This window comes from Amaranthus tricolor, chromosome 3 (assembly GCF_026212465.1).
Source record: "Amaranthus tricolor cultivar Red isolate AtriRed21 chromosome 3, ASM2621246v1, whole genome shotgun sequence".
NCBI classification, from domain to species: Eukaryota; Viridiplantae; Streptophyta; class Magnoliopsida; order Caryophyllales; family Amaranthaceae; genus Amaranthus; species Amaranthus tricolor.
The window spans coordinates 844,723-870,459 of record NC_080049.1 but is presented as its reverse complement, the minus strand read 5'-3'; the positions used below and the strand labels follow the sequence as shown (position 1 = coordinate 870,459).

The window sequence follows — 25,737 nt, the reverse complement described above, 5'->3', positions numbered from 1 at the left end:
CCTTACAATTAACCAATTGATAATATAGATAGAAATGGATGATGGTGAAGCTGTAGGAGGTGGTGGTGGAGGAGATTTCCATCGTAATGAAGCGATCTCAGCTGTTGCTGATGAAGGATTTGGTGAAGAAGATGAAGATTACGAGGATCTTTATAATGATGTTAATGTAGGAGAAGGGATTTTCCAATCTTTGAGGAAGAATAATGAGGATTTAGGGTTTAGGAACGAGGAAGGAGGTACTAGGGAGGTTGAAGCTCAGATTCAGGCTCAGGCTCAGGCTCAGGCTCAACCACAGCATGATGTATTGGCCCCAAATTTGTCGGAGAAAAATTTAAGTGTTGGTCGAGGTGAGGATGATGTGGGTAGAGTAGATGGGTTTCAGAGTCAGGGTTTTAGAGGGGATGATAAAGGTTCTGTTCAGCCTAATGGAGGGATAGGTTCTGGGGTGCCCGGTACGGTACGTGGGTATGGAGGTGGATTACGGGTTGAGCTAGGACCACATTCGAGTAAAGTAGTGGATGTGGAGGAACAAGCGGGGGATAGTATGCCGATGAGTCAACCTCCACCACAACCTCATGGAATGAATGTTGGGGATGAGGGAATGATTAGACAAGGTGGTGGAGGTGGGGTTGTAAATGGAGCTTCTGGGAATATTGGTGGGATGGGGGGTTCAGCTATGCAAGTCACGCCGATGGCGGGTGGCATGGTTGGTTCTGGCTCAGGTGGAGGTGGAGGTGGAGGTGGAGGTGGGACTATTCTTTTTGTTGGGGATTTGCATTGGTGGACCACTGATGCGGAGCTTGAAGCTGAGCTTGTGAAGTATGGACCAGTAAGAGAAGTTAAATTTTTTGATGAAAAAGCTAGTGGGAAGTCGAAAGGATATTGTCAGGTCGAGTTTTGTGATCCTGCCGCTGCTCAAGCTTGTAAGGAAGGTATGAATGGACATGTTTTCAATGGTCGGCCTTGTGTTGTTGCATTTGCTTCTCCATATTCTATTAAGAGAATGGGTGAAGCACAGCTGAATAAAAATCAACAGGGTTCCCAACAACCACTTCCACAAACTAGGAGAGGTCCAAGTGATATTAACAACAAACCAACTGGGAACAACATCACTACTGGTGGAAATTACCAGGGTGGTGATCAGAACAGGAATTTTGGAAGAGGTGGTTGGGGGAGAGGCAATCCTCAAGGTATGGGTGGTAGGGGTCCTGGAGGACCAATACGGAATAGGCCTAATGGAATGCCGGGAAGGGGTATGATGGGGAATGGTGGCGGTGGCTTTGGTCAAGGTATGGGGCCAACTCCTCCGCTAATGCATCCTCAAGCAATGATGGGTCAGGGTTTTGATCCCGCTTTTGGAGGGTCTATGGGAAGAATGGGCGGCTATGGGGGCTTCCCCGGTGTACCTCAACCACCATTTCAAGGAATGTTATCTTCTTTTCCTCCTGTGGGCAATGTTGGTTTGCCTGGAGTAGCTCCTCATGTGAATCCTGCATTCTTTGGGAGAGGTATGCCCATGAATGGGATGGGAATGATGCCTAATGCTGGTGTTGATGGTCCTAATATGGGCATGTGGTCGGATCCTAATATGGGTGGTTGGGCTGGTGATGAGCATGGTGGGCGAGCCGGGGATTCAAACTATGGGGAGGACGCTGTGTCTGATCATCTATATGGAGAGGCAAGTCATGACCGTAGTGGTTGGCAGAACCCTGCTAATAAAGACAAAGACAGAGTTTCTGACAAAGATTTTTCAGGGTCTTCGGATAAGAGGTATCGGGACGACAGGGATCCTGGGTATGACAAGGAAATGCCTAGGGATAAAGAAGTAAGTCGTGATCATGATTGGCCAGAAAGAAAACACCGTGATGACAGAGATACTCGTGATCGTGACCGTGGTCGCTCCCGTGATCGTGAGCGGTCACGAGACCGAGATCGTGAGCGAGATAGAGACAGGGAGAGGGAAAGGGAACGTTACAGAGACGACAGAGATAGATATGCTGATCACCATAGGTACAGGGAACGTGATGCAGATTATGATGACGAATGGGAGAGGCGATCGTCAAGGACTCATAGTAAATCCCGTGTGTCCCAAGAAGAGGAGCGTCCAAGATCTAGGGATTCTGACTATACTAAGAGGCGGAGGATTACTTCCGAATAGTTGAGAAGGGCACTTCACTTACATGAGGTCCAAATACTTGAGGTGGTTCACCTTGTTGATTAGCTTCTTCATGGCTACTTTTATTGGTCACATGGTTCATTCCTAAGTCACTTCTGTACCTTTTGTTTCTGGGCTGGGCATATTTGCTTCTCATAGGAGGTGAGTCCCTGATATATTTTTCTAGAAGTATTTTTTTCTCCGTTTTTTCCTGAGGTAAAATACCTTGTATATTTTTGTGTGCTTTATGCTTGTTTATGACTACACTGATTTTTTTTTTTCTGGCCTACTGTTCTATTCTAGTTTGTAAGTCAGATCTTATCTTTCATTCACATTTTTGGGGGTACAATCTATCTGTAGTGAAACAGCAAAGTGTATTTTCCATGATTTCACATGTATGTGTCTATATATATATATATATATATATATATATATATATATATATATATATATATATATATATATATATAATCAATGGCTTAGTCGGTTCATTCCCAATTTTCTCGGACAAGACCAGTTGTTAATATGTATGTACTTGAGTAGGATGTGGTTGATTTTTTTTTTTTTTATCATTTTTATGGTTTATATCTGTTGGTGCTTGTGTTTGGTAAAATAGCTTTTAGTTTATTACTGCACAAATAGAGGCTTGGGTGGTTAGACCATCTAAAGTTAGTTTGGTACATTAGCAATAAAGCTGTTTTTGAACCTGTTGCTCCTTTCAGCGGGTTCAAAATCAACTATCTAGTTAAATCAGGCAACTCAAATAGTGAACAGCTACCACCTACCAGCTATTAGCCGTTTTCCCCCTATATCTTTTTGTGGATTTATTCTTTTGATTGTAGTTGTTTTCTATCGAGTTTTAACAAACTGTATCCTCTCCTCGGTAACTGCAATTGGCTCTTGTAATTCTTGGTTCTTTGCATACTCAGAAACCATGTTTCCTATCTTACTGGATGTTGTTTTACTTTAGCTCTTAGAAAAACCAGGTAGCCGTAATTTTCAGATTGATCTCTTTCCACAACGCTATTCTCAGTGTGCAAGTAAGATGGTTGATGGAGTTTCTTTGCTCTAGTATTTGAGGTTAATAAGTTGGGTTTTGACTAATCTTTCCATTGAGCTAAAAGGCAGAAGCTGTTGATTCAAATAGTTCTTTATGAACTTTTGTGTTCACATCATTTTTACGGGGCTTTTTTTGAAGTTGGTAATATCTGCTTTATGAAGCGTTGTAATTCACTCTAGATATTATCTCATCCAAGCTTTATGACATGCAGAGTTTTCCTGATAAGCCATTTACCCTCCATGGTTTTTTAGGTGAAGTTTATACTTATGATTGCACATTTACACTTCAAATGGATTCTGCTATAAAGTAACATTTTGGAATAATGGGTTTTCGAAGGGGCATATTAGGTAAATCCAATGTTGGTGGTAATTTGGGGAATAAATTAGTATTATGAGGAGGTTTTATTATAATACAAATAAGGGGAATTAGAGAGTCATGGAATATGATGAAAATTGTTAAAGAAATTAGTGGGTGAGTTTATACTCATTTTAGGAGATCTCAAGCTTTTTGAATTGCTTAATTTATCTTTCTTTTGTACTTTCTACGGCATGTTTGGTTAGTAATACTAAATCATGGTAATGGGAATAATTTATAGTGTAAAATTTCATCAAAAGTTCCATTTCATTCCCATGGTAATGAAACTTTGATCACAAAAAAGTTTTTTTGTTTACAATTTCTATTATCACCTAATGCCACCTCTCCCATTGGTAATGCATTGGAATGAATTTTATGAAGAAAATGAGATAATTGAAGTTGGAGAAGCATGACCATCAAGGTAGTCAAGAGATTTTTTAATCAAAATTACACTAGTTTTTCATTTCCATTACCATCGTTTATTAACATCTACCAAACGGGCCGTTAGGGTTGTCATCTTTCCTTCATCCAATTTATAATAATCTTTCTTTTAGTATAAAACATGGTTTCAAAACAAAAGTAACATTATATTAGCTCATAGCAGATTCATGTTATGGTACCTACATATATTTGTGTTAGACTTATATATATTAAACCCTACTCATAATACTAACTTATTCCCCAAGTTACCACTAACATTGCAATTACCTAATATGCCCCTTCGTAAAGCCATTATTCCAAAATATTAGCTCATAGCAGATTCATGTTATGGTACCTACACATATTACTTTTAGACTCGTATATTTGATAGGCATAGCCATTGTTAGTTTACCTTTTTATGTATATGTTTTGCTGTGGTGCAGTTCCGTCCAGTGAGATCTTTACCTAGAGTAACCAAGTAAAATAGATTCTGCCTTGTGTGGATTATTTTAAAACTGTTTTTTTTTCATTGCGTGATTTCTTGTAGGAAACTGCATATTCTCATCAATATTTAGGTCTGCCTTTAGTATGATTTGATCAGTGACAAATGCACGGCCTTTTTCTTCAGTTCAAGCTTTGTAGTATATTACTTGAAACAAAACCCTTGGAGCATGTTTAGTTTGTCAATATTCAAGATTGGAAACGGAACCAAGAAAGTCAATCCAACACTGGTTGTTTGCATATTCTCATCAATATTTAGGTCTGCCTTTAGTATGATTTGATCAGAGACAAATGCACGGCCTTTTTCTTCAGTTCAAGTTTTGTAGTATATTACTTGAAACAAAACCATTGGAGCATGTTTGTCAATATTCAAGATTGGAAACGGAACCAAGAAAGTCAATCCAACACCGGTTGTTTGTTTCTAACATCAATAATTAATTCCATTACCTTTGATTTGTTATCTTTCCTCTACCAATAGTAACAATTGACCTTTCTCCTTCCTTTGTTTTTCATTGTGTTTGTCTCCCGGTCATTTCTACTCTCAAGTGTTGCCATTTGTGTTTTTCAAATGTTTCCAAACAAATAATATCCACGATTCTTTTCTTTACCTTACATTTCTCAAGTACCAAATGATCCCTTAACATTTTTTCATGGCAATATCTGATATACTAATCTGGTCTAGTCAGGTTCCTTGCTTTCCTTTGCAGAATAGTGTCGGTAAATGTTTTGAAGTAAATTAAGACGGGCATATATCTCAGCCCGAAATTTGAACTCATTTCTCTTATTTATACTCACATTCATAGTCAATAATTGGGATTGTGATTATGACATAAAGATTGCTTTTGCTTGCAGGTTAAGAAGACAACCTAAACTCAGAGGCTCAAGCTGAAGTGGACGGCTTCCTGGGATGAACACGACCTAAGGTTCTAAGTTGAAGTTGTTCATGTGGTGTTTGTTATCCTCAAATTTCCTTGCATCCTTTTGCCGTTTAGATGTTAGCTATCTTTTCATTTTAACGTTATATTAAAAAGAAAACTTTCGATGAAACCAACTGTTGTCGATTATGATGATGCATATGGCTTGAGAACCGGTTTATTTTTATGCCGAAGTTATGTAATAGGATATAGTTTGCCAGAGGCTGTTAATGTGTCTTGTTTGCTGTTGGATGTTTGTTGTATCATTCGTTCTAGCGCCCCATTCTCTGTTGTATTTTTTCTTGGCCTTTTGCTGTCATCTGTTTTTTGCTCTGTGTATAATGCCCTGTTTATAGCTCATGCTCATCTTGTGTACATAAGATTTAGAGAATTGTATAGATTTCTAACTATTCTATCAATACACGTCTTTCTGACATCAAAATTTTGTCTTCTGTATCTTTTTACGTTTGATTTTCCTTTTTCATAGGGTGGATAGTGATCTAAGATATATGAATATATAAATATATTATATACGATATCAAACATCGATGCAGGCTTGCGGGTATCGCAAGCCTCAATTAGTTTTTGGTTGCATCCTCCTTTATGAATATAGCTTCACTAAGTACGATGATTTGGATGATGATGATAAGAATATATAAATACTTGTAATTTGTAATCCAAAATTTGTTGCCAACCGAGGTTTTTAGTTTAATATCGTTAGCCCTTTACCTAGTGAGTGTGCACCATTCCTTTCGTTCTATAAGACGGCTCATTAACTAATTTTACACGACCTTCATATAACCGACGGAGCAAACTCATAAACACATGATATTATGCTTTTATTTGTTTTATTGCATTGTTTCGATTAGTATAATTTGTGATAGGCATTAGATTCTATTTTTCGATTTACTTCTAATAAGGCGTTGTTAGATCTAAGAAACTTTTCGCTCTTCGGTATTGTCCATGTTAAGTGAACAATACAACTCAAAATCGACTGCACATCAATCGTTTACAGAAGAAAACAGCTTACGAGTTTATTGACATTTCTAGGACGTGATGACAACTTCACTACACATTGTGAGTTGAGATAGCTGAGTTTAATAGTTTGAAATATCTTGCTTCATGCATCGACAACAGTAGAAATAAGGGAACGAAATTGATTCAACTCGTAAGATCTATGTTTATTGGATTCAACGAAGATCAACAAACGAGTTTATCGAAAGTGGACAAATACAAAGCAATGCTTATTTTTATTTGAAAATCAAAGAAACCAGCTTCCGAATGACTGTTGCTACTCCATGGCTTTAGAACTGTCTATAATTGGCACACACTGCCTCAGAATATCACTTCCAGAATGATTGTTCAGTTGAAGAAGCTTGATCTCGAATAGTTTCGGCCAATTTTTTCCAGTTACTGAAAAAAGCAGAACACAAATTGCTTAGCACAACGTTTGTCATAAACTAATTAACCTGAACGGAAACGAATTTCGGACTTTACGTCAGGCGGGCCAAAAAATTTTCATATTAACGTTACAAAAGGATTTTAAGCGAGGGGGTTGAAATTTTACAAGAGTTTAAAGTATTCGAGCATTTATTTTGACAGCAAGACCAACAAATATTGTGACTTAAACAGTTCACTATTCCCAGATAGGACTTAGGTTCACTTCTCGCAGCCGCTTCTTATAGGTTGAATACACCAGAAACCCTAACATTGCAAAATTTTAAGGGATGGTTGTAACCCCGTCTTCCATAAGTAGCTCCGCTACTAAACCTGAATGTCATTGCCAAATTTAGCCCTTCTTGCACATTTATTAATACATCACATATAATCCAAGTGTCCATTAATGCGAGCTGAAGGCTATATATTATTGGCAAACGGTAATCCCCTTGTCAGTTGAGTATTCGGATTAAGGCTTTGTTACCGTTATTGTATTAGTCCCTTTCTTTCATAAGGTTTACGTAGACGGGCGCAAAGGTTAGTGGTACGTTAAATAGACAAAAAAAAAGTTACACATTAGCTACGGGATAGAGGGCTGTTAACAGAGTGAGATGAGTATATATGTTCGGATTAAGGCTATATATTTTTGGCAAACGGTAATTCCTTTGCAGTTGAGTATATATGTTCGGATTAAGGCTTTGTTACCGTTATTGTATTAGTTCCTTTCTGTCATAAGGTTTATGTAGAAGGGCGCAAAGGTTAGTAGTACGTTAAATAAAAAAAGTTGCATGTTAGCTCTGGGTAGAGGGAGTTGTTAACAGAGTGAGACGAACAATGAAGATGCAGCGGTAGAAACTCACCAAATATGCGCTCTCCATCACGGTCCCATGCTATACCATTCAAAACATCGTAAATTTCCTAGCATAAGGCAATTTCAACACTAATGAGAAGATCATAATGAAGCTTTTAGACCTAAAAATATCCAAACTCATGGAAAAATGATCACTTTAGTGGAAAAACATACTATTTCATGAGCTGCCATCAATCTTTCTCTGCGACAAAACACGGAGATTTTGAGGTACGAGTGGTTGAGTTCACATTGATTATTAGTTAAAAAAGGGAGGTCGAATGGACAAAGAAATTATGGAACGAACTATAAAACCTCAAAATGGAAAGAAGAACCCAGCCACGCACTATTCCATCCTCCGGTGATATTCTAACAATGCAGTCAGTCTGCAAGGTGAAAACTCAAGTCAGTCTGACAATTGATAATTAGAAAATCGATACTTCCTCTGACCCTTTCAATTTGTATCTATTTTGGATCATCTAACTTATTTTACCTCATTTCCTTATTAGGAAATGACCCTACCACCTTTTAAGCTCATCCATATCTAAAAACAACCCCAAACCCATATGACTTATGAGGCTAGCTCATTGGGACAAAGGAGTAGGGAAGAACTCAAGTCAGTCTGTAGTCTGTATCATCCTCCGATGATGTTCACCTTGCGAAAAACACGCTAAACAAATCAACATCATCATTACCCTATCATCGTACCCAGTGTACCCCGCCCACAGGAACTTTGATCAGGATCTGGGGAGGGAAGGAAGGCGGCAAACCATACCCATAAAGGAGGACGCGGCCAAAGAGTGGCCCGTTCGAGATTGATCACATTAGTATTGTATTTTGTACAGATTGATTACCGGAATAATATTTGCCCACACTTCTCCATTTACGTATTCCAACTCATTCAGGTTATGCACTTGATGATCCTTGTATCTAATAGTTTGCCTCCGTATCTCTGTACATACAAGGAGATATTAAAAAGCCATAGAAACCCTTTTTCAAACAGCTCAATATTTCAAGTTAGACAACTGGAAATGACAGTAGGATGTGAAGACATCACAATGCAAGCAAGAAGATTGTATTCTTTGTCCTTTTATGTGTTTTCATTTTTTCCGAGGCTGCGAAGGAGAAAAAAGATTGTGGGGGCATTCTTAATCCCGGACACAGAAGCAGCAGCCTGATAAAATTTCTTTCTATAGATTAATCTGAAACAATTTTGATGATGGAAGAATAGTACCTTCCATTGTTTGGGGATCAAACTGATATAATGTTGATGAACCATCACTTCCAAATAAGATTTTCCCATCAGTTGTCAATCCCCATCCATCATTCATTTGGTGATCAAATTCCCCTAACTGCAATAACGAGTGTTGGAACACGTATTGGTAAATTGTATTATATATTTGAATGTACATCTCAAGTTCCACTGCCACAAGAGAAAAATATTAGAGTTGATGTTTGATAAGCATATAAGTGATTTAACTCCAAACCAATATGAGGCGTTTTGAAAAGGTGCCAAAATGCGGACTTCATCAAAAGCAAACAATCTTATACTAATGCTGATCATTCATGGCTGGGCCCAAATATATTATACAGTAGGTAGTTGAACTAATAAAAAAATCATAGAATTATAAAGTCAAATAAATGATGAGAATCTTCATAAGCTACTAGCTATTAGTACAATCATTCTAATACTAATCCTTATTTCTTTGAAACAGAAAGCGGAGCTAGTAATTTATCGAGCAATGCATTGAAACTGAAGTCCTGACCAATGTAACATTATTTGTCACCTATTTCGCCTTTTGAATTTGCGATTTGCTCAAAATGACTTAAAAACAGCCCAAAATCGACCGCAATTCATTTCTTTGAGTTCCTAATTCCCAAGGTGATAAGCGAATCATATGACATTGACCTCAATGCAGTATGCTAATAACATTCAAAGTATGCCAATAACATTAAAAGACATAGAAGCATTGTAAAAGTTCGCCTTGTTTACTAATTTTCCATTCCATTTTGCTTAAATGAGTAAATCCAAGTCCCAGCAACGGCTCAAATCTAAATTCTATGACAGTTTTCTCCGGCCACTCACAAGCCTCATCAAAACCAATTTTGACACTTATTGCAGTAGAATATATAGGAAGATCAATAATTCCTAGGCCGTATAACTCCTTAAAATCCTCTTAAGTACTATGAACTACTGCAAGGTTGGTCTCTCATGAAATCAATGCAGATGGCCAATTGTGCTCTAGTTTTACTACAACCTCTTTTCTTCTTTTACTAGCTACAGTCGAATACCAGTGCAGTTCAACATTCAAGCAACTATTATTTATCAATTACTCCCTTTGCCGGTAGTAAATTCACAATGATGTAGGCGTATACTACTAAAACACTTTCCATATTAAAATTCTTAAAACTGGCAGTTTCAAAAATTATCTACTGTCAGTAGGTTCGTTTTTCGTTTGCAAAAGAAAATAGGTAAGAGAGATCTGTATCGAAGAAATGTAGCTTGTTATATCTGCTTTTCCATTCCTCAATTTACCACTTCTAAAATCCTAATTTCCAAGCCATTTTAATCTATGCAATAACCTCTAGAAAATTGCTAAAGAATTGAGGTTGTAGCAAATGTGACTTGAGTCAATATTGTATGGCTCAATTTATTTTGGATCTTTGATCATGGGTGGATCTCATGAATTGTATGGAGATGAAAAATTATTTGGACTAAGCCATTTAGTTAATTACTTGACACGTGCTTTTAATAGTCAAAAAAAAATCGTCATTCTAGTGAACAAGTGCTTAAGTACATCTTATTGTTTGCCATTTATTTTCTTGCCAATTTCATCTTCTTGCAAAATTAGTCATGTTCTACATCGTCAAACTACAATTTCAACCATTCTTGGCCACTTACTTCAGTTTAACATATATGGGGGGTCTCAAACAAGAGCTTAAGCTGATGGTTAGGCCCCTATATATGTTATATATTTTAGTCTATTGACGAGGCTCCAATATATGTTATATACTCTATCGACGGCGATGTCTAATGAGATACATAGGTACAAAAAACATTAAGCTCATAGACTTGGAGTATTTCAATTCAATCAAATCTTAGTAGAAGACAGATGGTAAAACATTAGTGCTCGAAAAATGTAATTCAAGCACGAAAAAGAGAAGTTAGAATTTTTACTCTCTTCAAACTGTCTTTATCATAAATAAAACCAGTTTTCTGCTCCCAAGTCAGTTGATACAACCTGAAAATTATATTTTGATCATATATTAGATTCAGAGCAATTCATCAACAAGCAAAAGCTCCATCAAGAAAAGTGTAGCGAAGAAGGTTCTATTAACATCCACAACAAACTCTCTACGATCAAGTGGACTGGTTAATATTATTACCATTTTTTATGATCCCCAAGTCTTTGAACCTCTAGCTATGTGAAGGGAGTTCACTACTAGACACAAGGGTGGAACTATCTTAGGATGAAAGTAGGCCACTACCTTCCTTTAAAAATCAGGAAACTGTAGTATATATGAGGGTATTTGGCCCACAAATTATTTTAACTCTATGTTTAACTTATATTACTTTGTTGGTCCCATTGTCAACATAACATTACGACTATCATTTTTCAAACAACCTAATCCTATAATCCTTTTTGTGATGTGAATATGAAAAATATGGGTTTCCCCTCATTAAAATTTTGACTTCGCCTCTACCTACGCAGTACATGGTGTATACTTACATTGTGAAACTGGTTTGTAATCAAAGGGTTTGTTTCTTAAGTTAAAGTATAACAAAAGAGATAGAACTGACAGTTAAAGCTACTGATTTAAGTAAACTACAAGCAAGTTTTTTCAATTGAAAATATGATCCTTTATGATACAAACCTTTCATCAATGGAAGTTAATCCCTCCCCAAAATAAGAACTATCCATTTTCTGAAGTGCCTCAACCTATATAAATCAAGAAAGCAAGGTCTGAGTTTTCTCAGTAAAGAAGATTTTTCGTTTTTCATCAGCAAAGATCAAATTGAAATTTAACTACAGTATAAATAGCTTATCTGGAAATTTATTTTGTAATGTTTTCATATTATTTATGTAAAAAAATGGATCAAATGTTATTGGTTGAGGAAGAAGGCAGGTTGTCTGTAAGTGCCTTTGGTTGAGTTGATACCATACGTGTTTTGTAGAAATGTTATGACTTTTAGAAAAGGAGTGTTGAGACTTATATTCCACCCATGAACACATGGTTCAGGTTGGAAAAGAAGAAATGATAATAAGAGTAAAGATGGATGACAGTGGTTGCTAGTTGGGCTTTTTGTGTGCTGAAATTTCCCTTATATCATTGTTCAACATAATGTTATCTAGTTTGTTGGCCTTATTATCCCAACTCCCATTAAAAATAATGCTCCATCAGCTTTTAGTTGATTTGACTTCTTTAAAGCAGAAATCACTCAGCAACCACAAATATGGCAGAACTTTTTTGCAGCTGTTAAGCAAGTTACTCCTGGCTTTTAAGGAAAGACTAAGTGTCAAATACAGGTCTCCTTCAAAAAAAATAAAAAAGTGTCAAATACAGGTCCTTTAGCTCACCAGCAATTGCAAAGTTGAGCACTGTTGGGCTGTTGGCTAGTAAAGGTAAAGAATTAGGCAGATTTACTTTCAGTTTCAGAAAAAGTTCATCAATATGAGAAAATCCCGGGCTCAACCACGAGATCCCTGGTGCACCAAACACAAACATGAGAACATAGTTTATTGGGTAAAAATATGGTATCTAAAGGATGAAGCACAACAAAGTTGAACTATCACAGAATATTTGACCATTGTACTCCCATTTTGGTAGCCTAGACTACAGTGATTAGATATTAGTATTAGCAATTTAGCATAGATAAAAGTACTAATTAAAATTTTCATTATATGAGAGGAACATGAGAGATACGAAAGTGCAGTTAGGGAATCGGAAGACAGGGTGATGAGTAAAGCTGATACTGACTGCAAACTATACGCTATTGCTCATAAAACTGTATTGTACCTTTCCTGTTTGCAGAGTTACCCTCCTGACTGAAGACTGCATGGTAGAGAATAAAGTGAATCAATAGTTTTAGATATTTAACTACTGAAACTTAAGCAATATAGGGGAACCTAATCAACAAAGTCGATCTATAACAATCACAATCTTTTGTAACAATTACATGAATATTAGTAGATAATCGTGTTTACTATATGAGAAACTACAGCTCAAAAATTCAACTACAACCTCAGGAGAGATCGAACAACTGACTCGTGCAATGGATCATCAAGAGCCAGAAACATGTTTTACCTTCCTTTTAGTACTAAAATTGACATTAAACTATCAAAGCTTAAAACTGTTCAATAGTAGTGTATTTAGTCGGACTCTACATTTAAGTGCAACAAGTAATTATAAGTGTTTGGATCAAAAATGAATAAGACCAAGTAAAACAGAGGTTGTATGATTTTGTTTCCATTTATATGATGAAAGTATCATCTCTACGAACTCTACATTCGATAAATGACCATATGCTTGTTTTAAGACGTCTCTTGGACCGCCCTACATTGCAAGTCCGGAACATTTACCTCTCCGTATAGACCAGTTGATTCATAAAGAGTATTGTTTCCTCCATAGAGTAGTCCCTGAAATAAAGCACAAGTGCAGGTCATTTCTCAGAAAGACAAAATTATCAAAAAGGCTTAAAAGCAACACAAAATTTCTCTGATGCCATAGACCCTAAATAGTCTCATTCAGTGTCACATGATTCACCAATATCCTCGAAAATCGTAAAAAGCGAATTATGATCTGTTTTGGGCTATTCTTGGGAAAATTTGAGCGAATCGCTAATTCGAAAAGTGAATTAGTTAGAGAATTAAGTTACACTGGTCATAAAATTAAATGTGATCCCATGGCCATGTCCTAAAAATATGAAAACAAGCTTCATATTCTGATAAATCAATCTCAACATCCATGTAAAACCATCAAATTCTAATTTACGTCTGTTGTTAAAGCTACAAACATTGTCGCATATTTTGATGGGGCCAAAGGTTTATAGTTCTTTGATTTTGGATTATAATGGAATATATTAAAATTGTTCATCAAATTGTGTGCCTTTTTTATTTATGTAAAGTTGTTGAAGATATTACAATAAAGGGTAAATCAAAAACAATTTATTTGTATCACCATCAAGGGTAATATACTAATATTGCATACATCCGACTCCTAAATTCCGCCTTATGGAGGTTGATGATGTTCAAGCAACATGTTGGGTTTATAATGAAATATATTAAAGTTGCACATCAAATTGCGTGTTTTTTTTATTTATATAATACCCCAGATTTAGCTTGAAAAAGGATTGATAGACTACTCATATAAAAAACAAGGTGCATCTTCTTTTCTAAGGAGCCCATTTGCTAAGAACTCCACAGTTAAGCGTGCTTAGTGGAGAGCAATCTTAGGATGGGTGACCTCCTGGAAAGTGTTCCCAGGTGCGCACGAGTGAGGCCAAAGTGCGCTAAAAAAGAGAACTGTGTTGGTTTGTAGGGCCAGTTTACAGTCTTCATGAGTAGTCACCAGCGGTCTGAGGGGCCGAGGTGTTACAAATGGTATCAGAGCAACCCTGCGACCGTGGCTGATAGTGTTCAGTGCACCTAGCGGGGAAAAGATCCTGAAGTTATGGTCCAACGAGGACGTTGTATTCTTAAGTGGGGGTGAGTGTAATACCCCAGATTTAGCTTGAAAAAGGATTGATAGACTACTCATAAAAAAAACAAGGTGCATCTTCTTTTCTAGGGAGCCCATTTGCTAAGAACTGCACAGTTAAGCGTGCTTAGTGGAGAGCAATCTTAGGATAGGTGACCTCCTGGGAAGTGTTCCCAGGTGCGCACGAGTGAGGCCAAAGTGCGCTGAAAAAGAGTTGTGTTGGTTTGTGGGGCCAGTTTACAGTCTTCATGAGTAGTCACCAGCGGTCCGAGGGGCCGAGGTGTTACAATTTATGTTAAGTTGTAGAAGATGTTCGCTACTAAGGGTAATCAAAAATAATTGCTTTGTTATCCCATCAAGGGTAATATTACGTACATCTTCTTGATCAACAAATGTCAAGATCTTCCCAATTCTCACATAGAAAACAGATTTTTTTTATCCCCCTCTCTTTAATCTGTTCCATGAGCTGATTTCACCATCATATCACATCTACCCATTAACTGAAAGCTATGATAAATTCCAAATTAGCATTTTACATGCTACATCTCACACAAGAGTATCATTTTATGCAATTCTGATCACTATTCAATTAGTCCATCTAACAATCATGACCCAATATAAAAATTGTCCATAAATCCTACATTTAAGTTCAAACAAAGCATTTTCAAGAATGGGACAAAAAAACAAGTAATACCCAGATTATTAAACAAGAAAAGGAGCAAAATTAAATGAAAAATAAAGAATTTGAAGCTGAAAAATCTGACCTCAGTAAAAGCTTTGGGATCATGAGGATACTCATTGATAATTTCAATGGAATAAATATTGGGGAACTGATGAGTTTCCTTCTGGGAATCAACAAGCAACGCTGACCAGGTGTTTGATGAAATGCTTAAAGGGAAGAGGATAGTAAGGAGCAATGTAGAAGAGATAAGCCATCTTTGCCATGGAAGTTTAAGTTGATTAGCCATTGTTTAATGCCAAATGATTGCTACTAGCCACTAGAGTCTAGAAGTAGTCAACAACTCCACCTGTCCTTCGCATTTAAGTTTGGTGTAAGTGAAAAAAATGTGTAAGAAAAGAAAAGATGATTTAATGTATATGAGAAATATACATACCCAAATATTAAAAGTCGATAACTTTGTCGTTGAAATTAAAAAAAAAAATTAATTTACTTTTAATTATAAAATTATAAATTATTATAATCATACTAACATTATTAATAATAATTGAATTAAAATAAAAAATATTAATTACAAAAATATTTAAAAAGCAGAAAACGGACTTAGTCGCACGTTTTGTGCAGAAATTTGATACATATTTACTCTATTGGTCATACTTATGATCGGAAAATCACATTAATGCAAGCTTTTGAAAACTAGTTCTAATGCTGCAAACCTTCCATTAATGTGATCTTCCTAGTATGGCCAAAAGAATAAATATGTATCAACTTTCAGCACAAGCAAATGTGATCGTTATTTTTGGTTCAGTTATCGGAATTAGACATATAATATATTATTGGAAAGATCTTGAAGTCTTATTTCTAGTGCCACAATAATTACAATATAGTGATTTTTATATCAAAAGTTATAGCTAAAAGAGTGAACATGTATCAAATTTCAAAAAAAATTAGCAATCGTATCAATGCTTACCGAATCAATTTGATTATCATTTTCATTTGCCATAGTGTTTCAATGTTGAATTTTAGTTTAGAGAGTAAAGAGAAGTTTGAAATTTAAAGTTATGAAACTACATTAAAAACGATATTGGAAATTCAATACATAAAAAAAGGCGACACCATGAAAATAGTGCGAATTTTTAATAATACCTCATTCCCACCCTCATATATATTAGTACTACTACTTATAACTAAAGAAATATAATTTTTCAATAATAGAAAATTTAAAAGTGTTTAGATAATTCACTTATTTTTAGATAAAGATAATTCACTTTTAAAAGTCTTATTTTGACTCTATCTTAACACACCTTTTTATGTCTTCTTTTCGATTTAATTTTCTATGATGACTCCAAGTCAAGTGTCACATGTCCTTTGGATATTTGTAGTTTTGTACACTTTTGTCTATATGTGAAGGTTCAGTTGAATTATGCTTCCACTCAATTGAGTGGCAAAAATTTTTCCCCCACATGTCATGATCATGATTTCCACATTATATTGAAAATATTTTTAAAAAACGTTTTCCCGTAAAAATTTCTTTAAACAAAAAACGCATAATAAGTAGTTTTGTTAGATTTGCTAAGTAACTCTTAGAAATATAAAGATGTTGAGATTTGGGAATGAACAAATACAGAAAAATCAATGTTCTTTAAATTTAAAAGAAAATATTCGCAATGAAAAACAGTTTTCCACCCATAATTTTCATCTTGGTAAATATGTTTTACCACTGATCCAAATAGACCACATCAGTAAAGAGAATCACATGAATCAGCCCCCATCTGATTCATTATCGAGCTGCTATTGGGAACTCCGGAGCACTCAGGGCTGACGATACTGATGATACTTGATCATTGAAATCGGCACTTTTAATCGCAAAATGTTGATTCAAATAGAAAAGGTCAAAAAAAAAGAACGGGTTCAAGAATGTGTATATTACAACCAGCATGCATTGTGCAGCATAAGGATCGCATCAACTGTTCTACGACTACCTCTAGCAAGACTAGTTTGTTTGCCAGAATATTACAGACAACTATTGATATATAACAGTTACTTGTACAAACTATGGAATAAACAAGTATGAGCGACTACAAGAAGTTAATACTATCTATTTTTCTTTAATACCAGCGCAGAAAAAAGGCGGCTCAGGATGGTCAATCACGTAATTTACCGATTGTTCTGCTGCCGAGTTATGTATCAAGCGAACACATCTTTGTTTGCAGGCTGGCTTCATTTTTACCAGCATCTTCTTCCTCTTCTTCATCTTCGTCATCAGCTTCTTCGGCTAGTTTTGTGAGCTCGTCCTGTATCATAAGCTTGATTGCTGATTTTCTCGGTGCTAGATCAGTATTGAATTGCTTTGCTGCAGCCAAACAGATAGTTTGGTTAGTGACAGTAGGTCCAAACAAAAAAGGCAGAAAAGATAAAATTCGATTAATGACACGGAATTTTAAACAGCCAGGAAAGTTTGGGCCAAAGAAGATAATTTGGAATAGACAAAGGCATTTTCGATTTAAACGTTGTGATGAACAAATTCTATCAGGTTGCTGTTTTTTATAGCATGCAACAACTTGTCTGATGAAAATCGTAGAAAGTTGCCAGTATAAGACAAGAGAGAACTAACCAAGTAGCTTCAGAATATCGGTAAAGGTTGCCTGCACATCACAGATTAATATCACATCAGCGATAGGTGTAAGCATCGAAGATTGTAAAAGGCACATTTTACAGGGGTAGATAGCTTCCACAAAAAGTGAAACTGGAAATAGAAGATATGAGATCAAATAACAAAAACTGAGGGTTCAGCATTGCATCAGCCATCCAAAGGCCGAATAAGCTTTTTCCTCAATAAACGATACTTGTGTTAAGCTAACTGGAAAACTACTAGTCATCGATAATGGATAAAGCTCATATAAGCAGAGCACCCCAGATACCACCAAACAGCGAATTTACATTTGGGGAAATAGCAAGAGTTATCTAAGGAAGTTTTTCCGATAACCAAGGATCAACTTTCACAAGAACTTAAATAAACACCAAAAACAAATGTGTCGTAAATAGGAACAATGTAAAATACATAGGCAATAAAACCTCAGTAAACTTCTTTAACACCAGGCATAAAATGATAAGAGCATTTGTTTTACCGTATTAAAGTCAACTTCTTTAAGAATGTCACATATTGCATTCCTAAGCTCATCATCACTTGGCTTCAACTTGTCTTTGATTTTTTCCTTCCCTTTTACAGCCTTTTTCCCTTCAGGACAACAAAGCAAAAGTCAGAATAGGATTTGAATAATCAAGTACTAGACCTAACAGCTTCATTATAGAATCTCAAATCAATTATACAGATATTAGTGAGCCAAGTAAATGGCTCTCCCCAACTAGTTAATGTTACAGCTTCAAAAGATTTTTACCATACTAAGGATAAGAATTATGATTTGTGAGCAGGCACAAAGCCGCAGACATTAACCTTTTCAAACATAAATATTTTTTTTTATGTTTTCTTAGATCTAAGAGAACCAAATTTCAAAAGCAGCTTTGACCAAAGAGATTTAATACAAATCATGACAAAGTCTCAAGAGAAAAAAAATCCGTTCAAGGACAAGGAATAGTATCAACTTGATACTACATCACCCATGAGCATGAAAGCAGAGGTGAATGTTATCAAGACATCCAGACATCACAAGTACTTGAGTACTAACACTTACCAGAAGATTTTTCCTTCTTAGCAGGTTTCTTCGAAGCTGTAGAATTTTCTTTCTTTGGCTCTTCAACTTTTTTCTTCCTTGAGAACACCTTGGGACTTTTGTCTTCGATCTTAACACCTTTGGAATGATTTGATGACGATTTTCTGGGTGTTCCTTTTGACCTGGCTTTCCTGGGAGTGACTACTACTTTGCTAGCAGCCTTTCCTGAAGATTCTTTGATTGGGGTCTTTTTTTTGGTTTCTTTTTTTGCTTTTCCAGAGCTCGCTTTCTCTTTTGGTGTAACTTCTTCAGTCTCAGAAGTGTCTTTTTTTTCTTCACTCTCAGAGTCTTCAGATTTTGCATCCTCCAATTTTTCTGTGACTCCATTCTCTTTCTCTCCTTCCTCATTGTCTTCGTCCTCCTGGGAATCATCATCAGACTCCGAAGTGCTCTTTTTTTCTTGTTTTTTCGAGGCATCACCTGTCTTCTTACGGCTCTGCAATCATAAATTCAAAGAAATAATGCAAGAAGCTTAATGACGAGAAGTCAGATTTAAAACAATAAATTTTTAGCCTTTCTATCTAATCAACCAAAAAGGCAGGGCAGTCAACAGAATATGCTATGACTAGAAAAAGAGGGATATTTTGAAGGCCAAGTATAACTACAAGAGCGTTAAAAAATGACACAAAATAAAGGCATATAGAACCTTTGCAGAGCTTGTTGAAGATGGTGACGTAGATGTTACACTTTTTGTTGCAGGTCGCTTGCGCTTCTTTCCCTAGAAATAGTGAAAATGCAGTATATCACATAAACAGCTTGGCACATAGCATTTATAGCAGTAACAAACAACTCCAATATCCTTGAAACAAACCTGATCTTTCTCAGCAAGTAGTTCTGTAGTAGTAGCATGAGGAGCCATCAAAAATTCGAGCAGCTTGGATAAAATATCTTCCTGAATAATACTTTCAACACTCAGGGTTTACTCACATAAAATATAAGGTCATCTACAGTACAAAGTGAGAGAAAAGAAGATGTGACTGATATATACTTACCTTTTTAGTGGTAGTTTTAGTGATAGGTATGTCAAGTACATCACAAAATTCAAGCAACTTCTCTTTGACGCATTTGTCAAACTTTTCCTTGACTTTCATCCTCTGCTTCTCCTGCAATTGTACAAAGGAACTTAGACATGCCTTTCACAGGCAAAGACAAGCAGTGGCAGCAGATAAGTGCAAGAAACATAGACATGCTTTCCCTTAGTAGTTCAAATTCAAGAAACATAAGTATTAAGAGAAAATCCAAGAAAGCTGCTTTGATAATCACGAAACGATATGCTAAAAGCTGATTTTTCTAAACACTGTTGTCTTTCAATCCTCCTGATTACCTAATAGATCAATATTGTAGAATCTGCGCAACATATAGATTTCCAGATTTAATTACAATTAGACATGCTCATGTTCCTAATTCACGTCAATATGACAATTCGTTGTTACCAATTCCATCTTTTATTTAAATAGTCTATTTCCAAAAACACAACCTTGGATTTAGAAAACATAAACACCCCAATAAAACCAATGGCTAAAGAATAAAGGCAGCTGATTAAATCAAGGAATGTTAATGAAAATGTGATCACCATCACAGAGAAAAAAATAATGTGCAGCAAACACAAGATAAGTACCTACCACCAGCAAACAGAGAATATCTAAGATAATCAAACACTTCAATCCTTGTGCACAAGGATTGCACAAACGGCGAAATAACGTACCTCATTATCATGCCAAACAAAACCTGAAAACCGGGATATATTATGTTTAACTTGAGCAGCCTGTGAGGGTAGGAAAAAAAAAATCAGAACAGTAAGCAAAACCACCTAGTTATAATAGTTGTCATGCTAAGATAAAACCTAAAATTTTTTGACATGTAAAAAGATATTGTCATGTGGGATCTTGTTAGATATATCTACAAACTACTCTAAACTGAAGCTCAGTTTTCCTCCAATTATCATTATGCCTCGCATTTATAATGCCATTGCTGACCAAACAGTAATCAAAACCACCTAGATACAACAATTTCTCCATATAACAGAGAAATATATATACTTGGATGCGCACCCACTAAAAGCAAGTACTTTGGCAATGGAAGACGAGTAGGCTACATCCTCTCTTTTCTTATTCCTTTCCCCACTGCCTTTTAGCCTTCGAAAATCACTTTTTTTATTACACCAAGCAAGAAATCCTATCTTGTTAATAGTTCATGAAATTTTCTCTCCATTCCTGATGGAGCCACAAATGTATAGATCATTACTTTTGGAGTATGATGGCTATATTAAAATAACTCGTCAAATAATTTGTGATTCTACTTAAGAGAAGATACAAATTATATTTGCAATCAAGGGTTTGTCGAACACAATTTCTTTGTCATTAGCAGAGTAAGCTTGCATACATCTAAGCCCTAAAACCCCACTTAGGCAGAAGCCACTTAGTAGCATTGGAGGGATGGAATGTTGTAGTGTTGGTGAAAATATGGAGACCTCTTAACATTAAACTATAAGATATTAATTTCTTCATGTAGCCCATTTATACACTGAGCCTCCAACTATAGATCATTCCTTGTGCTCCCAAACATGTCCAACATTAATTGAATACGGAGCAATAATTCAAACTTATAGAGAGTCCATCAATTAGGAGTACTTATAACCAAATTTTAATTTACACAAAAGTGCTGCAGTTTGAATGCAACACAAGATTATGGTATGACAGAAAAATTGGAGAAATTTTATTGATTGAGTTGGAAACACACACCTTGCCTCTTCTTCCATACAGAATCATATGAAGCAACTTAAAAGTGTCTTCCGTCTTTTTCCTGGATAACTTGTATGCAACTGCAATGCAAACACACATCAGAACAGGGGAGACAGCCATAGGATTTCCAAATCAATTACAATAAGATCCCTCCTTGCAACACTCTTTATCCCCAAGAGAGGAAGGGGAAGAAATATCAAGGGGCTAATTAGCTACAAATAATATTCATTCAAGAGAGCAAAAAACATGAATCAGGAAATCCTAAAGACAAGTTCTACAATTTATTTGAGACTTAACCAACAGAACAATGTTTCCTTTGAACAAGCCAAATATGCTTACGCATCAAACATCTTACATCATCAAGTACCACTCACCTACCACGCAAACCAGTCACCAGGCACCAAAACAAAACCAGGTTCGAGCTATGACATAAGGATAACATTTTTCCAACCTGGAAATTTCTCTCAAGTATTGAAACTAGCTATTATGGCAAGCTGCAAGATGCAGAATAGCACAATGCCCATAAAATCACAATTACTACATTTCTTGCCAAAAGTACACTTACACTAATACTAATACAAGCAGACAAAGGTGTCTTACAAAGATAAAGTTATCCCACCATGTATATTCCAGCTAGTTTCTCTAAAGGCAACTAGACATTTTCTTTTGGAAGACTGGCAATTCAACAAAGCAAAACTCTTACTATTGAATTTCCTTGATAACAGTGCGACCATCTTTCCACCAAGATATATACAGATACACCTGGACATGACCCACCAGCTTATCTAAGGAATGTTTACGTCCTTAAATCTTAACGCATCACTCTCTTAGTCTCTTACATTGTATACTTCTAATATGTTCAATTGTTCAATCACTATTAACCAAACAATGGATTTTGATTCAGTGGGCCACAACAGCATAAGGATCCAAAGTGGTTAATTCCACACAGCTACACTACACATATAAATATATAACTAATAATTATCTGCTAGTGCCCAAAAGAAACATGAGTAGAAGCAATTCTACCACTTTCTACCACACCAAAAAGCCCAGAATATAAGTCCATAATGGAGGCTTGCATCAAATATACTTACTACTCGATCAATCAAGAATTGCAACAATAATTTAGCATTATAGCAGTACAGCCCCTATAGTCGAAAACCTAATTTTCTCTTCTCCACAGAAAAGCCTTTCGATGACATAATAATAAGACAGTACAGAGAAATGCAATTAAAACCATCACATTTCAAAGGGACATGTAATAAAATTCACAATTCACTTATTAACATTTAGAATTTTTCCCAAGTAGAACTTTTTTCATAAAGAATATAAGCTTCTTCAGACTTCCCTTTACTAAAAAAGTTCTATCATTAATGTAAAATTAAAAAGGACACTCAAGAAGCTACACAAATAAACTAACAAATCTTTTTAAGTCATACATCCAGAGTAGAGTTGCTTACCATTGGGTATTTCTTTCAGTGGCGTTCCACGACCCTGCGTTGTCAAGCAATGAAACAAATATGAGAATTGAACTCCACAGCATAATCAGAAAAGGGAATAATGCAAAGAGAACCTTCTCGATGTGAAAATCCCTAGAAGTATCTTTCTCAATTGTCGCAACCAACCTTTCTACAGATTTTCTTTCACGTACTGGACGATCAAAAGTTGGAGTCTTAGGCTCCTGCACTTTCTGGGCAAGTTTTGTTTTCTTATCAGCACTCATATCCTCAGTACTTTTACTCCTACTGCGCTTCTTTGAAGGTTTCTCCTCCTTTTCCTCTTCTTCTTCATTTTCCTTTATTTTCTCTTCTTCTTTCTCCTCCTTTTCACTCTCCTTCCCCTCATCTTTTTCCTCTTCTTCCCCTTCTTCCTTTCTGTCTTCACTTTCCTTTGCTTCTTCTTCGTCTTTTACCTTCTCATCTCCATCCTCTTTCTCCTCCTCCTTGTTCTCTTCCAAAACCTGAACTTTCTCGACCATTTCAATATCATTTGCATCCTCATTCATGCTTGGTTCCTCCTCCATTGCCTGAGCTTTAGGCTCCTCCTTATCTTCCTCTAAATTGGTTTCCTTATCGTCCTTAATTTCCTTATCATCATCCACCTTGTCAACTGTTTTATCCCCACCTTCGCCATCGTTTTCCTCTTTTTTATCTTCCTCCATTTCCTTCATTCCATTTTCTTTTTTCCCTTCCACAGTTTCCACTTCTTTTACATCAGACTTACTCCCATTTGTCACCGGCTCTTGAACTTCCACCTTAGTATCCTCGCTCATCATCAAAATGCAAAAATCAAACTCTTCAAAACCTGAAACCACAAAGCCCCAATCAAACCTTGCATATATCAAACACTCAGCTCTCACATTTAAGCAAAAGTATTCCACAAATTACAACAAAAATTACACATTTGCAAGTTTCTAAACCAATACTCAACTGAACTTCATCCTCACATCAAAACAATCAAAATTCACACTTAGAATACACTACGACCAACTATGACAAGCTTAAAGCTCGAAATTAATCTAAGACAAGATCAGATCTTCATATAATTAAACCCAAAAAAACACTCGATTTCATAATTTACACTATACGATCCATTTTAACCCCTAGAATAACTTTGCATACAAAGATTTTCAATTCAGAATTCAGATCCACTCACAGATCGAAATAATCACAATTCCGCATAAAATAAACTATACCAACCTTTTTTCACGCTTAATTCCAGTAATCGAAAACAAAATCCAATCAAAAATCAAAACTTGCATACCATTAAACAAAATTCTAAAACTTTCACTATATGATCCAATATAATCCCAAAAACAATTCCAGATACAAAATTGTTCAAATTCAGATCCACTCACATATCCAACTAATCATAATTCCACTTAAAATAAACTAGAAGTACCTTTCCCTCGTTAATTGCACATAAACCAAAGAGATTCCGATCAAAAACCAAAACTTTCATACAATAAATCAAAAAAACACAAACTTTCACTATACAATCCATTTTAGCTCCAAAAAAAATAACAAATTTATATCTTATGCAAATTCACTTCAGTTAGATCACACCTAACTCAAAAAATCACAAAACTCACTTCAAAATCCTTAATACTTGAAATTCAGAGTAAACAAAACGCAGCAAACAATCAAAAATTTATACCCTCGGCGAAACCCTAAAACGACAAAACGAAATATTTAACAACAAAAATATAGGGAAAACACAAAATTGAAGAAAATAAATGAACTTACGGACAATTAGTTGAATTAAAATGGAGGAAATTCGAAAATTTACAGTGAAATCAGGGGAAATCTGTGATTCAAAGCAGCAAAGAGAGCTAGTTCAGTCGCTCTACGACTTTCTCTCTCTTCTTACTACTACCAAGTAGGAATATTATTAGCAATTTAGCATCACGTAGGATTTGTCAAAACAAATCATAAGATCTTCTTAATATACTTTCATCCATTCCAAAATACTTGCCCCAACCACATTTTTACGCAATTTAATATGTTTGTCTAATCGTTTGTATTTAAAATTATATGTAATTAAAAATTATAAAAATTTAATATTATGAAAATATGCGACGAGTCGAATAAAACCTACGTAACTATGTTTTTTCTCGTAAAATAGCCAAAATATATAAATTACCGTAGAATAATAAAGAGTGCAAAAGTTAATTTGGCGTAACCTACGAAAAACATGCTATATTGTATTTCACAGTATCCTAATGGCTTTTAATAATAATGTTTTTATATTTTTTATAAATGACACAAATTTATAAAAAATTACTACATCTAGTCCTTTTATTTTGAGAAGTACATAATGCTTTTCAAAACAAAATAATTGATGTTTAAAACATGAAAGTATTTTGCAAAAACGCACAGCATAAATATTAAAGGGGAGAAAAAACAGGTAAAGAAAGAGCAATGTTTTTTTCAAAGTAGAATTTTTTGGGCTAAACACACATTGACATGGAATTAAATTTGTTATGTTCAATTTGTTGGATTAAAATATGAAGTTTACTTTCTCCAAACAAAACAATTGATGTTTAAGTTTAATTAATTATGTTATACATAATTTGCTCTTAAGTTATTTCCTTTATATATAAGATTTGCAAAATAATTAATTATGTTATTTATGATTCACTTTTATTATTTTTTTATTTAAAACTTCATCATCAATCATCAATTAATTCACTTATTTAT

At 35.5% G+C, this 25,737-nt stretch overlaps 3 protein-coding genes across 5 annotated transcripts in view; 1 reads left to right on the top strand and 2 right to left on the bottom strand.

The window, feature by feature from the left end:
- The window catches only part of LOC130807956 (uncharacterized), a 5,963-nt gene extending 307 nt beyond the window's left edge, over nucleotides 1–5,656 (top strand). Inside the window, exons 2-3 of the mRNA XM_057673367.1 lie at nucleotides 29–2,317; nucleotides 5,343–5,656. Of these exons, the coding sequence (XP_057529350.1) occupies nucleotides 35–2,158 (2,124 nt within the window). The 5' untranslated portion in view covers nucleotides 29–34 and the 3' untranslated portion in view covers nucleotides 2,159–2,317; nucleotides 5,343–5,656. The remainder of the gene's footprint in view (nucleotides 1–28; nucleotides 2,318–5,342) is intronic.
- Nucleotides 5,657–6,547: 891 nt separating this feature from the next.
- Nucleotides 6,548–15,456, bottom strand: LOC130807989 (glutaminyl-peptide cyclotransferase-like). Of its 2 annotated transcripts, XM_057673417.1 has the most exons (11): nucleotides 15,152–15,456; nucleotides 13,271–13,327; nucleotides 12,708–12,743; nucleotides 11,565–11,629; nucleotides 10,867–10,930; nucleotides 8,923–9,040; nucleotides 8,543–8,640; nucleotides 8,004–8,074; nucleotides 7,866–7,893; nucleotides 7,702–7,759; nucleotides 6,548–6,817 (listed from the first exon to the last, which is right to left on the bottom strand). In XM_057673417.1, the coding sequence occupies exons 1-11, from the start codon at nucleotides 15,353–15,355 to the stop codon at nucleotides 6,696–6,698; spliced, it is 921 nt and encodes a 306-aa protein (XP_057529400.1). In that variant the 5' UTR covers nucleotides 15,356–15,456; the 3' UTR covers nucleotides 6,548–6,695. The 2 variants fall into 2 exon arrangements, with proteins under 2 accessions (XP_057529400.1, XP_057529401.1); XM_057673418.1 differs by lacking the exons at nucleotides 7,866–7,893; nucleotides 8,004–8,074 and having other exon boundaries at nucleotides 15,152–15,452.
- Nucleotides 15,457–16,923: 1,467 nt separating this feature from the next.
- Nucleotides 16,924–24,955, bottom strand: LOC130807960 (DEK domain-containing chromatin-associated protein 4-like). 2 transcript variants are annotated; one of them, XM_057673371.1, is made up of 12 exons: nucleotides 24,784–24,955; nucleotides 23,112–23,842; nucleotides 22,999–23,032; nucleotides 21,539–21,618; nucleotides 20,503–20,562; nucleotides 19,790–19,900; nucleotides 19,609–19,689; nucleotides 19,444–19,515; nucleotides 18,759–19,233; nucleotides 18,195–18,304; nucleotides 17,681–17,711; nucleotides 16,924–17,419 (listed from the first exon to the last, which is right to left on the bottom strand). In XM_057673371.1, exons 2-12 carry the CDS (start codon nucleotides 23,811–23,813, stop codon nucleotides 17,247–17,249), a joined length of 1,929 nt encoding a protein of 642 aa, XP_057529354.1. In that variant the 5' UTR covers nucleotides 23,814–23,842; nucleotides 24,784–24,955; the 3' UTR covers nucleotides 16,924–17,246. The 2 variants fall into 2 exon arrangements, with proteins under 2 accessions (XP_057529354.1, XP_057529355.1); XM_057673372.1 differs by having other exon boundaries at nucleotides 24,827–24,950.
- Between the last annotated feature and the right edge of the window lie 782 nt (nucleotides 24,956–25,737).

Bases quoted from the DNA above. Each gene is read 5' to 3' on its own strand.
- LOC130807989 (XM_057673417.1), bottom strand. From the start codon at position 15,355: ATGGCTAATCAACTTAAACTTCCATGGCAAAGATGGCTTATCTCTTCT. The intron at 10,931-11,564 runs GTTTGTATCATA...TATAATTTTCAG, and splicing joins TTAACTTCCATTGATGAAAG to GTTGTATCAACTGACTTGGG. The intron at 7,894-8,003 runs GTTTTATAGTTC...GTTTTGTCGCAG, and splicing joins GTTCTTCTTTCCATTTTGAG to AGAAAGATTGATGGCAGCTC.
- LOC130807960 (XM_057673371.1), bottom strand. From the start codon at position 23,813: ATGATGAGCGAGGATACTAAGGTGGAAGTTCAAGAGCCGGTGACAAAT. The intron at 23,033-23,111 runs GTTCTCTTTGCA...TTGACAACGCAG, and splicing joins GGGATTTTCACATCGAGAAG to GGTCGTGGAACGCCACTGAA. The intron at 21,619-22,998 runs GTAAGCAACTCT...TTTGCATTGCAG, and splicing joins ACTGAAAGAAATACCCAATG to TTGCATACAAGTTATCCAGG.